At 36.0% G+C, this 17,523-nt stretch overlaps 1 protein-coding gene across 1 annotated transcript in view; it reads left to right on the top strand.

The window, feature by feature from the left end:
- LOC111513533 (phospholipase A1) overlaps positions 1-17,523 on the top strand; it is a 39,665-nt gene extending 22,142 nt beyond the window's left edge. The window contains exons 5-7 of the mRNA XM_074172418.1: positions 1,016-1,207; positions 17,172-17,340; positions 17,392-17,523. Coding sequence (XP_074028519.1) covers positions 1,016-1,207; positions 17,172-17,340; positions 17,392-17,452 — 422 coding nt within the window. The 3' untranslated portion in view covers positions 17,453-17,523. The remainder of the gene's footprint in view (positions 1-1,015; positions 1,208-17,171; positions 17,341-17,391) is intronic.

The raw sequence follows: 17,523 nt of genomic DNA, 5'->3' as shown, positions 1-17,523 counted from the left end.
TTCCGTTCATAAGGTTTGTTTTCGACTATTTAACGTACAGTTGAGCAAAAAAAATTCAGTCAAATCTGATGGTGCTTGTAATAGGTAGTTACCTTCGAAACAAAACTTGAGATGTTGATTCTTATATACATTGAAACATACTCTCTATGTGTCAATATTCAAATGCATCCGAATATTATTCACTGGTATCTCTTTTTCGCATTGTTCACCATCGCTATTGGAATAACTAGACTGGAAAAAGTTTGCGTTGTTATCACACTCGTTATCACTATTAGTACTTGTCCAAGGACGCCACATTTTAAACAGATAACAAAAATTTTAAGTGATTATAACTGCACCAATATCGAATATCAACACTCAAATCGCGATCAGTTCCTGAACTGAACACCAAGGCGATAACCATCCCCGCATTCCCCGATTTCTATTCGTAACCGTGGCATGACTTCAAATTTAATTTTATGACTCTTCAGCCAATCATAAAACTCGGTTAGTAAAAATTATCCAATACGAGCCAATTCTACAGTCCACGCGAACTAGTTCACAGCCGATTCATTTCTATGTATTGTTTTTTTTTGCCTTTGAGAGAGCCGCTAACTTTAAATGTGCACGATATCGTTTACTTCGACTATAGGTAGCTATGTTTTCTTTCCTATATATTTACTTGGTTTTGGGGAAAGTGATGATTGCCTCCTTGAAACGTGGGCACTGAGGATTTTTCATAAGTTTTTCATAAGTTCATTGAAAGCTACCGCTTCGTTGATATCACTTACAATTTATTTCCCAAATATTTAGTTTACGTAACAGGGGATCTAAAGGATTTCCCAGACATAAAACTGCGGAAACTGTCTAACATTAAACACAAGAGTTCCATTGTTGTCTTCTCCCTTCTCAGTCTTCCAGATACCTTCTATTACAATTTACCTCAACATTACACCTATGAAATTCTCAAATTCTTCAAAAAGCATAAAGTAAACATTCAATTTCGCATACTCGGGAGTAACAAGCTTTGTTTTAGGATTAGACCCTGCCAGACCGCTTATAGATCGCTACTCAAATAAGAACTTCAAACTCACAAAGGATGATGCCCACCAGGTTCAGATAATACACACAAATGCAGGCTTCTTAGGAGAAGTCAATCAAGTAGGCCATGTGGATTTTTGTGTGAATGGAGGAAGATTTCAACCCAACTGTTATGGAACTAAATTACGTAATTATATATTTTATAAAAATTATTATTTATTAATTTCATATTTTATAATTTGTGGTTGGCAAAAGTACAAATTACACCGAAAATAATTGTTCCAAGTGGAGAACTAGTTGCAAAAATCGATCAAAATCAACGTATTGTTTTACAGAAATCAAAAGTGAAAACTATCGAAGAGAAATACATACATATAAGGAAATAAATATTTCCAAATTAATTTCGAAATATTAATCTCTCCCAACTACCTACACAGTAGGATCTGGTAAACGTCTGTCGGAAAACAACTACTTCTCTGGCTAATACTACTCTGGATATTGAATTATATTCAACATACATTTATGCAAGATTCGTCAAAGAGGCCAATCTCGCAGATGTTTCTCGTTCATCCAGCAGCAGGACCATGCTGAAATTATTCAAGTGGCTCAACTGTAGACCGCGGTTTCGAGGTATTACCTCTCGTCAGTACAGGAAGGATCCTACCCAGACAGTGTCTGAGACTCGATTAATTTCAACACGGCTCCGCTACATATATGAAACCTTCTTCTGAGAGAAAGATTGGTAACTAGTAACAACTCCATCTCGTGAACCGAAACCGCGATCTACTTCAGCATGGTCCTTTTGTTGGATGGACGAGTCCTAGGTAACCTAGCTTCTATGAGGAATCCTTGCATATATGTATGTTATATCTTGTTTTTCACAATTCACTTTTTTAAAAATTGGTTTATTACTTTATAAACACTTTATTACAATTTGAATATAACGTGAAAAACTTGGAACATTAACTGAATAAGTAATTGATATGAATCGTATATGAACTGTACTTGAGAATGATTTCTTGGTTAATGAACTGTACTACAGAATGGTTACTTGGTTAATGAACATCTTTCTGACCTCGCAGGGTCTATTTATATGTTTGGTATGAAAAACAATATTTGAACAGTGTCAGCAATTGCTTTGTCTGGAGCACAAGTGTTCATCTTGCTGATATCGCACAATTGGCACTTTTAGCAGGAAGCTGTTATCGCTTTGTAATTTAATACGTGTGAGACGCTAATTCGCATATAACAACTCCCCTTTTTTACAAAAAGTTGTTGCTTTTTGCTGCAACTTTTCACAAAACATTTTCCTTGTGGAAACTGGTGTTGAGTTGGATTTCCTCTTCTATAGGTTCCTGGAGGTTGATACTTGGTCTTCTCCTGGGGATGAATCTCGTTAAGATACGGGATGGTTGTCTGTCTGATCTTGGATGATCCGGGGGTGGTTGGTTCGAAGTGGATGTAATACCGATTCGTATTGGTCCTTTTCGTCTACATTTGCAAAAGATGTAAAGTATGATTAATACAATGATCAATGTTATAGTGCAATATGTGAACCATGATATGTGCTTGTTCACAAACGGCTCATTGATAAGTTTATCCAATTCTTCGGAATATTGGTTTAATTTATGTTGAGCGATGTTCAACTCGTCAACGTTGATTTTGTTGAGTTTCAGCGGTTTCAGTTCTGGAAGATGTCGTTTTTCAGGAAGATGATCGCAACAGCTGTATGGTATTCGAACGGCATAGTTTTTGTATGTGACGTTCTTATATCTATCGACGAAGTATTTGGAGTGAATTCTAGTGCTTCCAACGAATGAGCTGCATCCGGGTTGGAGTTTTAGCAGGGAATTGGTTTTGATCTAGGATTTGATTGGTCAAAAGTATATAGCATCTTTTCCAAAATTTTGTTGTTGTTATTTAAGGCAAATTCTATGGAGTCCAAGTCTTTGTAGACGAGAAGAGTCCATTTATCATTAGAAATTTTCAAAGTGCTTTCTTGGTGAAGAAAAATTCCTATTGTGTTATTAATGGGTTGAACGGAGTATTGGGAATGTGTTGTGTGTGTTGCTGAAATCAGCAGGAGAATCCTGAAAATGAAATCAATTTTCAGTACAAGGTCGTAGTCTGTCAAAATTCACTAGTGTTTTGTCTTGTCTTCCAATTAACTAGCATTGCTGAGTTTTGGTAGATTTCTATAATTTCGAATGGGCCATTGAATTTGTTTTCTAGTTTATTTTTCATTTGGGATTCTTTAACGTAAACATTGTCTCCTACCTTATACTCAGGTATATTTTGTGCAATGATTCTATCGAATCGAATTTTGGATTTTTCTTTTTGGTCTTGTGTTCTTTGACGAGCAATTTTATAATAATAAGAGATTTTATTATTTAAATCTCGCATGTACTTGGTTATGAGTTCTTTTTGGTTGTAAAGAATTTCGGGTGGTCTACTAGAGGTGTGTCCGAATAGTAGTTCGTAAGGGGTGAATCCGTGTGTTTTGTTTTTGGTGTTATTGTAACAAATTATTGCGTATGGTAAAATACCTAAGGGGTGTTCATCAGGGTTGTCGATTTTATTCATTCTTATCATTTCTAGAAGGGTTGCGTGAAAACGTTCTAAGGAACCGTTTGATTGCGGATGGTCCACACTAGAAAATGATTGTTTGATGTCATAAAGTGTACAAAGGTCTTTCAGTAGGGCGTTGTTGAATTCTCGACCGAAGTCACAATGAATTCTGAGTGGAGTTCCGTAGTGCTGAAAGTATAGCAGTAAAGTGTTTACTACTAATTTTGCTGATTTATTTTCAATTGGGTAAGTTTGGGTAAATTTGGTGAGTTCGTCTCGAATTGTAAGTATATAGTTTTTTGTGGGAATTTCAAGAATGTCAATGTTTATTCTCTCGAATGGTGTTTTCGGAGTTTCTGTAATGACAAAAGGGCTTTTAAGGTTTTGTCTGCGAATTTTTGCTTTTTTGCAAGTTTCGCAGTTCTTTACAAAATTTTCTACGTCTTTGATTAAATTTGGCCAGTTATATTTTTCTTTTACGCGTCTAACCGTTTCGTTAATTCCTCGATGTATATTATTTTTTCCTGAATGGCATTGGTCCATTACGATGGGAATTTGGTCTTCGTCGGGAGTTCTTGTTAGATTTTGGCATACTGTTATCTTAATTTCTTTTTCAGCGAAAATGAAATAAAGAATTTCCAAAATTGGTAAATCCAAATTATTTTCGACAAAGTACGTTTTGGAAATGTCTATTTCATCTGTCCATTTATAAAGAATGAAGAATAGAATTTCTACTGCTGAGGTATGATCGAAGGGTAGAGCAATTATGAAATATTTCCTGTCTTTAACGGTTTTACTTGAGAGAATATTGATTCTATCGTTGTAAAATTCGGCATTTTCTTCGAATTTGTCATGTATGATTTTATGATGAAGATCTTCTAATTTGTTTTGGCAGAAAAAAGTGAGGATGTATTTATGTGATTTGTCTAAAAGTTGCGAATTGTCAAATTAGATTTTTGAGTAGTCAATCAGGGATCGAGTTTCATATAAGTGACTGAAATTTTCGTATTCTTGTAAAATTTGTTCGAAGGGGGTTTCTTCGTGTTCTGGTGTTTCTTTGTTTTGTGTTTCTGTGTCTTGTGTTTCTGTGTCTTGTGTTTCTGTGTCTTGTGTTTCTGTATCTTGTGTTTCTGTGTCTGTTGGTTTGTTCGTTTCATCAATTTCGTTTGAAGCGAGTATCGTAAGTTTTCCGTGAAAATTTACACATTCTCTGAAGTGATTAATTTTGATCCGTGATAGGGCGTCGGCATTTTTGTTTATTTTGCCAGGTTTATACTCTATTTCGTAGTCGTACTCTTCTAATTTGAGTCTCCAACGTGCTAGCCTACTACCTGGGTCTTTTATTGAAAAAAGCCAAGTGAGGGGTCTATGGTCAGTGATGAGTTTGAACTTTCTTCCGAACAGGTATGGTCGAAAGTGTTTCACAGCCCATACAATCGCTAAAAGTTCTCTGTCAATCGTGGAGTACTTTGATTCAGCGTTGCATAGTGTTCTGGAGGCATATGCTATTGGAAGGTCTTTTCCTATCGGTCCTTGTGAAAGAACAGCTCCTATTGCAAATGCGCTAGCATCTGTCGTTAAGAGGAAAGGTTCTTCGAAGTTGGGATAAATCAAAATTGGTCTAGAAGTATGGGCTAATTTTAATTCGATGAATGATTTCAAGTCGAATTTAAATGGGGTATCTTTTTGTAATAATTTTGTGAGTGGTTTGGAAATTTTGGCAAAATTTGGTATGAAGCGTCGATAATAACCAGCTAAACCTAAAAAGGATTTGATTTCTTTTGGGTTTTTTGGTTGGGGGAATTCTTGGATGCATTCAACTTTGAAGGAGTTTGGTTTAACGCCGTTTTTCGTGATGACGTGTCCAAGATAAGCGACTTCTTTCCTTAAAAATTCGCATTTGTCAGGCTGAATTTTCAAGTTGGCTTTCCTTAGTCTTTTGAACACTTCCGTCAGTCTTGAAATATGTTCGTGGATCGTTGGTGAGTATATAATGATATCATCCATATATACAAGACAGCGCTCGTTTTGGATGCCAAGGAGGATGTTAACCATCACTCTTTGGAACGTGGATGGTGCGTTCATTAATCCAAAAGGCATACGGGCAAACTCATAGTGACCGTTCTCAACAGAGAAGGCTGTTTTTGGAACGTCTTTTGGGTCGATTTCGATCTGGTGAAATCCTGACGCAAGATCGAGGGTGGTAAAATACTGACATTTTCCAAGCTGATCTAGCAGGTCGGAAATGTTGAGTAACAGATATTTATCGGCTACTGACAGTTCGTTCAGTTTTCGATAGTCAATCACAACACGCCATTTGGGTTTTCCTGAAGCATCTAGCTTTTTCGGTACTACCCAAACAGGGGATGACCATGGGAATGTCGAATGTTGAATGATACCTTGATTAAGCATTTTGGAAATTTGGGTTTTGACTTCTTCTTTGTGAATATGAGGGTATCTGTAAGATTTTGTAAACACGGGTCTCGCATTGTTAGTTTCGATTGTGTGTTCAATTTCATTTGTGATTGTCGCCTTCAAGATAAAATATGTCAGAAAATTCTAGGCATAATTCGGTTATCATTTGTTCTTCTTCGTGGTTTAAATGGTCAAGTCTGAGTTGGTTTTTTATCTCTTGAGTTCTGTCAATTTGTTCTAAATCATCGTGAGAGGTGTTAAAGTTCAAAATTGATTCAAAGTCTGTTATTGGTTCGAGAATAAGGTCTGAAAAATCGATTGTTTTGGGAATTGCGTTGGCGTTTATGATGGATGTCAAAAACTCACCATTTTTGTCGATTTTTACTAAAGCATTTGGTATTCTGACTTTATCTTTTTCTTGCGCTAACAGTATAGCGTCGGTGTTTTTGAGGTTACTTTTGAGTTTGAATATTCTTTCTGTTCTGGGTTCAATTGAAATTTGGTTTGGTTTCGAATTCTCAGTTACTTCATTATCTATAACTTTGAACAAAAGAACTGTTTTGAAATTTGTAATTAATTGTTTGTTTTTAAGATCAATAATACAATTATAATGTTCCAGAAAATCGGATCCTAATAAACCATCGAATTCAATGTCAAGGTTGTGAACATAGACTTTGTGGGGATCATTATCTTTGAAATTGATCAGAGTCGATTCAGTGATTAAAATTTTTTGGTCCGTGATTCCCTGGACTATTACATTTTCTGGGAATCGGTGAAGGTATTTTTCACAAGTTTTTGGTTTGAATATCGAAATTGCTGCACCAGTATCTATTAAAATTTTGAAGGTATTTGAAAGGTTTTTGATGTAGTATAAGTTTTTTGAATTCATGGAGTGAAGTGAACTTACATGAAGCGTTGTTCCGGGAAGTTCAGATCGGGGTGATAATCTTCTAGGTTCATCGATTGGATTTGGGTTTGAATGTCCGATGTAATGTCTTGGGATTGACTGAAATCTGGAGGGTGATGTTGTGTTGGAACTGAAAGAAAATCCTGGTATTCTGAGATATTTGGATTGTTTATATATTGGTCGTGTTGGTCATTTTGGTCATATTGATCGTATTGATCATATTGGTTGTATTGATCGTATCGTTCAAGTTGTTCTTGCGGGCATTGACCATTATCAGTATAATAGTCATTTTCTTGGCTACTAGCTGTATAGTAGTTCTCATACTCTGTGTTATAATCTTGGAGAGGTTGTGATTCTTCATATTTAACGCAATGTGTTCTTTGTTGATTTGAGTTGGGGTTGCGTTGAATTACTGAGGGACGATTCTGGTTTTGGTTTTGGAAATTTGGCCTAGGTGGGGTATTTTGGAATTGCGGTCTTTGTTGATTGTTTTGAAATTGTGGTCTTTGTTGATTGAGGACGGTTTTGTTGGGGAAAATTTGGTTTCGGAAAGTTCGTATTTTGAAAGGAATTTGTGTTATTTGGTGGTGGTCGTTGTCTTTGGCGGCATTCGTTCGACAAATGACCAAAGCGTCCACAAAAGTTACACGTTCTTGAATACTGAGGTTGTTGGGGTCTTTTGGAAATATTGTTTTTCCGTTGGTTATGTTTGTCATGCTTTTGGTTTTCGAAATACGAAAGTTGGAGTTCTCTCCTGATTCGCATGTGTGCTTCGAGCATGTCTCTGGGGTTTCCAGCGCGTGTGATTTGTCCTAGTCTGGATTCAAGTCCGGTAAGTAGTGTTTTCAGTGTCATGGTTTCGATGAGTCTCGATTGAGCTGTTTTTTGATCGGCAGTGAGGGTAGATTTTTGAATACAAGCGTGCATTTTGGCGTTATGTACTTGTAATCTGTTGAAAAATATCAACGCGGTTTCATTTGATAGCTGTTTTAGTCTTTGCAGGTCTTGGATTAAGGAGGTGAGATCTCGGGTATCACCAAAGTTTAAATTCAGTAGGTGTCTGATCTCTTGATATATTTCGGGGTTTCGAGAGCTTATCAGTTGGGCAGCTCTTCCGCGAAGTTTGTTTTTAATGTGTATCGTCAAAAGATTTCTTTGATCGCGAGTTGACATTTGGTATGCACAATCGCAAGCATTTGTAAAGGTTGTTAGAAATATTTGGTCTCCTTCAAATTCAGGGACGATCGAAAATATTTCCGACAATTCATATGGTTCAATTTCGGGGATAGGTTCAGGGATTGGTTCAGGGGCATTTTCGTTGTCAGGCATATCGCTCAATTAATCGATTCACTGGACTATAATAAATCAATAATAGCAATACTCAATACCTCTGAGATAATCGAACAGTACGATTATTTTGATGATAATTGATCTGTGCAATTATCAACAATTGGTTTTACAATAAGCCAATAATCAATCTGTATGATTATTGCAATGAAATAAAATTCAATACAATAAACGAGATGAATCTTTGTTGACTTACAGTATTTGTTTCATGGGTGATTCGTCTTGTTCTCGAAGTTTTCCACCAGGGGCTTCACTAGGTGTTCCTTCCGTGGTTTTCTTCAAGTGATGACTCCTCGGGTTCTCTTGGTTCTCGCTTTCTCGAAGGGCTCGGTCCTTTGTTTCCTTGAAGGGCTTGGTTCTTTGATTCCTTGAAGGATTGGAATCCACCGCTGCCAGTTAGAATTTTCTTGTTCTTGCAATATTCAGGAATCCGCACGACTGCGCCAATTTGTTATATCTTGTTTTTCACAATTCACTTTTTTAAAAATTGGTTTATTTCTTTATAAACACTTTATTACAATTTGAATATAACGTGAAAAACTTGGAACATTAACTGAATAAGTAATTGATATGAATCATATATGAACTGTACTTGAGAATGATTTCTTGGTTAATGAACTGTACTAGAGAATGATTTCTAAGTTAATGAACTGTACTAGAGAATGGTTACTTGGTTAATGAACATCTTTCTGACCTCGCAGGGTCTATTTATATGTTTGGTATGAAAAACAATATTTGAACAGTGTCAGCAATTGCTTTGTCTGGAGCACAAGTGTTCATCTTGCTGATACTGCACAATTGGCACTTTTAGCAGGAAGCTGTTATCGTTTTGTAATTTAATACGTGTGAGACGCTAATTCGCATATAACATGTATGTCTTATATAATTCAATATCCAGCTTGGTATTAGCCGGGGAAGTAGTTGTTTTCTGACAGGCATTTACTAGAACCTATGGTGTAGGTAGTTGGGAGGGATGAATATTTCGAAATATATATTTTCGGGCCATGAATTTAATATTGTAAATCACATTTTATCATTTTCAAATCAAGATACCTGTATCAGCTTTGAAACAGTGTATGATCAAATTAATGAATTCCTTTCGAAATTATTTCCTGTATTATTTTACATAAAAGAGAAATAAAATAATATGAAACAACATGGGTCATTTGGTGATATTTTGCAAATAAAGTCTCGCTCATTTAAATATTCCTACTATAAAGAAAAACGCCAAAGAAGACGAAAATATAGAGGTCCCAGGTGATAACGAGAGTCAATCACGTTCAACATGATAAGTTAGAAGAGCGTGTTAGCAATGCGGTTGAATTGTAAAAATAATATGGCATAATAACAAATAAAAAATCGGATTAAAGAAAAAAACATGGCTGCCATCGAGATATACAGGGTGTTTCATCATTTAAGAAAAAACCATGACTTCAGTGTGTAGATAAAGGGAGTCTCAAAATACGCTATTTAAAAAAAACTTTCTGGCTCAAAATCCCACATCACTTAGCCGATTTCTGAAACAAATGTTCAAATTACACTTACCAACTATCAGCTGTCAGACATTTCCTGACTGCTATTGATAGTTTTGTATGTTGTTCGATGGAGAAAATATATTTTTTTATAACGAGAGATTATTATACGTGATATCTATTGGGTTGTTGCAAGAGTTTATTCCGTTCTAATGTCATGTTTTTTGTAGCTCCATATCTTAATAAATATTTATTCACCTGTGTCTTGGTATGTGCTGATTGATAGAGTATTTCGTACTCTATACATTGATGCTGTTCATTTTTTCCAAATTTTAATTTTTTGGCTCTTTTCAGTTTATTACTTACTATATGATGTCGTTAAGCGATTTTCGGAAAATTTTTCTCTACAAATTCAAATTGAACCAAAGCGCTGCCAAAACAGACTGAAAAATTAACCAGAACATTTTGTAATGATAGTGTTTGCGTTGGTTTGCGAAATTTCGTTACGGAGATTTTAGCCTAGAATATGAGTCCCGAAGTGGTCGACGTATAGTAATCCAGGATGAGGATTCTGGTGTAGACTGACCCATCACAAACGGGGAGTGGGATAGCGGAAGAACTAGGTATCAGCTCCTATGCGGTTTTTGATGGTTTCAAACGTATTGGAAAGGTAAAAAAACTCGAAAAGTGGGTGCCCCACGATTTGAACGATCGACAGAAATTGTCACGCAATCAAAACGATTCTTATTGGGTCAAATTATCAGGTGTGATGAAAAGTGGATCCTCTACGACAACAGGAGACGTTCAGGTCAGTGGTTGGACACCCAGGCACTTCCAAAAGGCAAAACCCACCAAAAAAGACCATGTTTTCTATAAGGTGGTCAACAGCTGGTGTGGTTCACTTTCTGCAACTGGGCCAAACCATCACAGCAGAATCCTAATTCGAGGAAATCGACGAAATAATGAAGTCCTATCCTGCTTAACGACAACGCCCGTCCGCACGTTTCACAAATTACTGTTCGAAAATTAAAGGAATTGAGCGTCGAAGTTCTGACTCACCCATCATACTCGCCAGACCTTGCGCCAATCAATTAACATATTTTCATGCACTTCGATAACTTTTTCACCAGTAGAACCTTCGCCAATCAAGACCAGGCACAAACGGCCTCCATCTGCTTCATCAAATCCCAAGCACGCAGTTTTTATGCCAACGGAATTAGTCGACTTGTGTTACGTTGGCAAAAGCTATTTATTTTGATTAAATTGAATAAGTATTCACTGAGATATTACAGTTTGAAGTAGATTCATTAAAACGGACTAAACTTTTGAAGAAATCCCTTCAGCAATATCGATTAAATACCTTGGTGTTACAATAGATTGACATATGAGATGGGACTTTCACATGAAACAGCTTCTCAAAAAATTATTATATACTTTGAGATGCAGTCCAACTTGGATGTGTCAAAAGGAGTAACAAAAATTCGATTCTACCTTACGCTAATCTTTACAAAAAATTACCAATAATAAATTCGAATATATCACTTGGAGTCAACTACTCCACCAGTTAACTCTGGTGGTTTACACATTCGATTAGCCTCGTCCCTCTCACTACCAGCTTTTTTTTCCTCTTATAACAGTTCTCCTCAAATGATCAACTCCATTCTTCCCAAATCTTTGTCTGAAATATTTGATGCGTATCTATTTCTTGGATGGTGAAAATAAATCGTTATCTCAAACGAAAAATACCCTTCTCGAAAATAAAAAGTGTCAGAAAGCCTGGGAATATTCAATGATTAACTTGGTTTATAATTAACTTCTTGAATCAGCTGAACATTCCGATATTCAAATGGCTAGACTCAAAGCTGTTATATCAAAAGAATCTGGTGCCTGGATACCCTCTTAGATGATACATCTTTTAGAATTTCGATAGGTTCGGTTGGGTGCCCCAATTTGTGTTAGTCATAAGTGTAGATGTGGCTCCGCTGATTTTCAAGACATCATTTCATTAATGATCTTATAAAAAGAGCTCTAGTCACTGCAGAAGTTCCTTCAGTTCTTGAACCCCTTGGTGTATGTCGAGATGATTGAAAGCGTCTAGACGGGATGAGTCTAATACCTTGGAAATTTGGGAAACCTCTGCTTTGGGACTTCACCAGCGTAGACACAGTTGTAGCTGCAAAGTCTAATTCCAATGGTGCAGCTGCTTTGATTGCAGAAAAATCAAAATTTCGGATGTACTCCACTTTGCTAAGTTCCTACTGTTTCTTTCCTGTTGCAATTGAAACCTGCGGTGTTTTTGGATCTCATGCTTCTAAATTGTTGGAAGGAATTGAAAAAAGAATGATGAACTGTACCGATGACAACCAAGCCTATTCATTTTTTATTCGAAAAATCAGTAACGCCATTCAAAGGGCATTGCCACATCAGTATTGGGTACTCTTTCGTCCTCCTTTCAAAAGATGAAATATTCCCGAACCCAAAAATCAAATCAAAATTTTCTGTGATTCATCCAAAATAGATTAAGTGAATCGACCATGTCCCGATTTTATTTGAAAACATTTGAACAAGTTCTGGAATTATCATTGTCTCACAAACTCGAAAAATCTACCATAAATCTATCCAATTAGACAAAATTAGACCAGCGATACATTCTAGTCAAAACCCTTGGGCTTAATGGGTTGAAAAATATTGGCAACATATGTTTCATGAAAAGTGTAATCCAATGTTTAACAAACACGAGATGGTCACTGGAATATTTGAAAAGGATGAATACATGAAATATATCAATACTAGTATTTCTAGTTTGGATGATGCTTTAACCAAAGCTTTCACAGGAGTTATTAAGGAATTGTGGTCAGAAGATTAATCTGTGGTCAACACAGTCTCCTTAAAAGTCAGATTCGGAGTTTTGCCCCCGATTCATGGGTTATGCGCATCAAGTCGCCCAAGAGTTTTCATGATGACATTAATAGAGTTAATGAGAAACCTTAACGGAGATTGACGAAAAATTGATCGACATCGAAAAACACAAGAGTCGTGGCTGAGATATTTTAGTAGATATAAATAACTCTCAACGTTGTAGATGATCTTGTTGGTCAATTAAAATTCACGATGAAGTTCACACACTGTGGACACTCATCAGTAACCTTCGATTCTTTCTGTGATTTTAGTAATTAATTTTAAAAGATTCTCTCTAACGGAAATATTCATAGGCAAGTTTAATGTTGCCATCGATGGATTAGATATAAGCAATTATACAGCAGACAATATGACTCCTCGTCGTTACAATCTACATGCACTTCCGAATCACAGTGGGTCTACTTAAAGCGGACATTACACAGCATACTGCAGACATCCCTACACTGGCACTTTGCTTGAATTCAATGATGATTCACACGTGTCACCAATTCCATCAAAATGGCCTGTGAGTGGAGAGGTATACGTCCTCTTTTATGAGAAGAAGGAAACGATTTCGCACCTTTGAGATACCTGAGAAGATTTTCATTTAGTGTTTTCAAATGTTATATTTGACTTATTAATGTTGTGAAATTATCAAATCAAAATATGCTTTATTATCCAAGATCTGAATATCTTATTGGCAAAGTCTAGTAAAGTAAAACGTGTATAAGGGACATTAAATTAACAAATATAAGCTAAAAAATAATACTTAGAGACAAGAGCAGAGTATATGCACAGAACAATATTAAGCCCAGCTGAACAGATACAAATATAAATACATGAATATTGAGTAAATGTAAATATATATATATATATATATATATATATATATATATATATATATATATATATATATAGCCATTTCTTATTATTTCAATAACTTGTTTACACAAAGCTACGTGCCAATTACTCGATAGAGCCTTGGTAAAATTCGTCCACACTATAATAGGGCCTCCCAACAAGAAATGAAATATACTACACATGTAAACCTAATACCAACGCAATATATAGCATTCAAAAGTTCAGTTGTGGAATTGGCCGCGGTGGTAGTGCGCCCGACTCACGATCGGAATACCGTGGGTTCGATTCCCGCCTAGACCAGATATTTTTCCAGAGAGAATTTATCTGGTTGAAGCTGGAATGATTCTGCAACCGTGTTAGGAATCATACGTTAAAAGGTAAGGCCTCGTTAGTCCTTAGCTCGCACAAGTTTCTCAACTTCTGAGAGTTGTCGTTCGTATGGGGGCGACAGCTTATTAACGGAAAAACAAATTTTAAATAGATTTTTTTTCAATTATCTACTGCTACGTGTTTGTATTATGCCTGAGAAAACTAGAGTTGAATATAGTACTATATATTTTTTTCCAACAGAAGTCTTCTTCAGAAATTTGTCAGTTTTTTGTGTGGTTTGATTATAATTACTGAATTTGCAGTGTGCTACTAGCAATGTTCAATCCGTTGTTGATTTCTATATATATGAATGTCTTTTGTATTTCAACTTTGTAGACTTTGTCAATAAAAATATCTCCTCAAGAGAATAAACTATATTTTGCATCAACTTTTCGAGTGGTTCATCTAAGATCTAGGACAGTGGTCGCCAACCTGTCGATCGCGAGCTACCGGTAGCTCGCGGAGGCAATTCTGGTAGCTCTCACAACGATTTTAATTTAAAAAATACAAACTGCAAAAATCAGAGAAGCTTCCGAAAATTCCACAAAAAAATCTAATTGTCATAATATTGAACATAAACAGCGGCAACGTTGCGGTGAGCGATCTGCCGCTGACGCCATCAAGCTAGAATCGGCTAGAACCGACCAGCCGGACCAGCGCGTTAGTGGATTGCTTTGAACGGGATAAATACGCACGGCGCGGCGACATTGCGCTTTTGACCCGTTTGTCCTTCTGGCAAACATCAGTTCAAAGGGTAAGGGAGCCAGGCTCCAACCTGAATAAATTCAAGATGACTTCCACATTGCGCTTAGTTTAAAACTGAACGCGTAACCAACGTCCAGCGGTTGGATTAGTAGAGAACAACAAAAATAATATTATGGCAAGCAGTTGTAAGAAGGTAAAGACATACCACTTTCATTCGGAATGGGAAGAACAATACTTTTTTACAGAAGTTAAAGATAAAAATGTGTGTTTGTTATGTAATACTTCGGTCTCCGTTGCTAAAAAAGGAAATATTGAGAGACATCATAAAACTGTACATTCTAATTTTGAAAAATCATTCCCACTACATTCTGCCGCCAGAAAGGAGAAACTGAAACAGTTAAAAAAGCAGTTAATTGGACAACAACCAATATTTTTAAGAACAAGAACAAAAACAAAGCTGCAACTGAAGCATCGTACCGTGTGTCCCAGATAATTGCACAAAAAAAGAAACCTTATGAAGACGGGGAAGTGATAAAACAGGCGTTTTTAGAAGCTGCTGATTCATTATTTGCCAACTTTAGAAATAAAGACGAGATAGTTTCAGCTATAAAATCTATGCAACTTTCTGCTAATACAGTGATGAGACGTGTAGAAGTAATGAGCAATGATATTTTTTTACAGTTAAGAACTGACTTAGATAACTGTGTTTATTTTTCACTTCAACTGGTTGAATCAATAGATGTCGTTGACACTGCCCAGATGGCCGTGTTCGTCAGGATGGTTTTTAGTGATTTTACGATTAAAGAAGATCTTTTGAAGTTCACTCCACTGAAAGGACACACTACTGGACATGAGTTGTTTTCTCATTTAAAAAATATTATTTCTTCCGAGAAAATTCCAATATCGAAAATGGTAGGCTTGACAACCGATGGCGCTCCAGCTATGATGGGTTGTGATAAGGGTCTGGTGGCGTTATGTCGTAAAGATGAAACTTTTCCGCAATTTCTCTGTTACCACTGCATTATCCATCAGCAAACATTATGTGGAAATTTCCTGAAACTAAACAACGTTATGAAACTGGTGGTAAAAATTGTAAACAAGATTAGAGCTCAAGCGTTACAAAGAAGATTATTCAGAACCTTGGCCGATGAAGTTGACTGTCAATACGGGGACCTACTCCTTCACTCTGAAGTCCGATGGTTAAGTAGAGGACGGGCGCTGAAACGTTTTAATGATATCCTATCTGGCATAGTTCAATTTTTCAAACAACGCGATGAACCGACTCCAGAACTAGAAAATTCAATCTGGCTTAGAGATTTTGGTTTTCTCGTTGACATTACAGAGAAATTAAACGAACTTAATTTGCAGCTTCAGGGGAGAGACAAAGAACTAGCGGAGATGATTTCTGATATAAAAGCATTTATCAAAAAGCTGGAGTTTTGGGAACAAAACCTAATTAACAGCGATGCCAAGCATTTTCCTATTCTTTCAGAAAAAATATCTCAAAATCCATTAGAACCCTATGACAACAAATATCATGTAGAAATAATTTCTACCCTGAAGAATAACTTCAAAAATCTATTTAAGGATTTCAATGAATTGGCTTTAGTAGCGCAGTTTGTTGTTTCACCCTTTATGGAAATTGATATCCAACAGTTTGCAACTTGTGTTATGCAGAACTTTGGCGAAGACATCGCTGCATCATAAATGGAAGTCATTGAGTTTCAAAATGATTTAGCCTTAAAATCGTGTCTCAAGTACTGAATGTATCTGGCCTATTGTAAGTAAAGACAAATATTCAGTTCTATGCCGTGTTGCCTTGAAAGTGAAAGCATTATTCAGTTCAACCTATTTGTGTGAATCTTCTTTTTCCAATATGAAGTTTATTAAGAATAAATATCGCAATCGACTTACAGATGAACATTTGAATAATTGTATTCGAAAGGCTGCATCAAATTATACTGCAAACATTAAAAAAAATTATCGATGAGTCTGAGTGTCAGCCTTCTCATTGAACGTGCTTTTTTATTTTTCAATGTTTATGTTCATGATAGTGTGTTACTTTTTTGTTGTTATTATCAACTATTTTTAAATCATACGTGACATGCCGTTGTGGCTGGATAAAAGTTTGTGTTTATTTTCAAACACCTTCATTTGATAGGTAGGAATGTAGCTATGAACAAGTACGTGCTAGTAATATTAGTTATTAGTTTATTATTAGTACCTATGTATTATATATTACCAGTTAAATAGTAAAATAAATACATATAATGATAAATTAACTGTAGATTATTTCATTTACGTTGCGTTACGTGGCTTCCGTGTGGGTAGCTCGATGTTTATTCCAAAATTTACAAAGTAGCTCAACACATTGAAGAGGTTGGCGACCACTGATCTAGGATATTTAAAAAATATTCATGTCAAAGTTAACAGGCAGGTCTTCTCGATGTTGGTTTCAATTTTCTAAATTTAAGATATGGGTGATAGACATCTTTGATGTACAGAAACTTCATTCCCTTCACAGTAGATTCTGAACGACACATCAGGAAATGTATCACATTTAGGGAAGTTCTAATGTTGGTCTCTCATGTAGTGGAATATAATTTCAGGTAGAGCACGATGTAGCCACTTCCAAAGTGCTTGTTACTTTGCCCAGACAGTCCGATATGGAAACTCAATCATAGGAAGGCCATGTATAGCTAGTTGCCCAAAGAAAACTTCAAATTGGGGTTATTTGCCAGGGAAACCTATACCTATGGGAGAAGATACACCATTCGGGTTCGTATACAATAATTATTATTTCCCAATCTAATACTTTATAATTTTCAGGATTCATGGAACTTTTTGTGTCCAGACCAATACTCACAAAGATTGTCCTTATTTTCAGTGATCCTCAACTTCTTATTTATTTATTTAATTAAATCCATTGAAAACGAAAAAGTTATGAGATAAATAAAGAAA

The sequence above is a fragment of the Leptinotarsa decemlineata genome, unplaced genomic scaffold (assembly GCF_025532065.1).
Source record: "Leptinotarsa decemlineata unplaced genomic scaffold, Ldec_3_MD MMD2_tig00000090_RagTag_RagTag, whole genome shotgun sequence".
In the NCBI taxonomy this organism is placed as follows: Eukaryota; Metazoa; Arthropoda; class Insecta; order Coleoptera; family Chrysomelidae; genus Leptinotarsa; species Leptinotarsa decemlineata.
The sequence above is the reverse complement of the archived record's forward strand: the minus strand, read 5'-3'. Positions and strand labels throughout refer to the sequence as shown.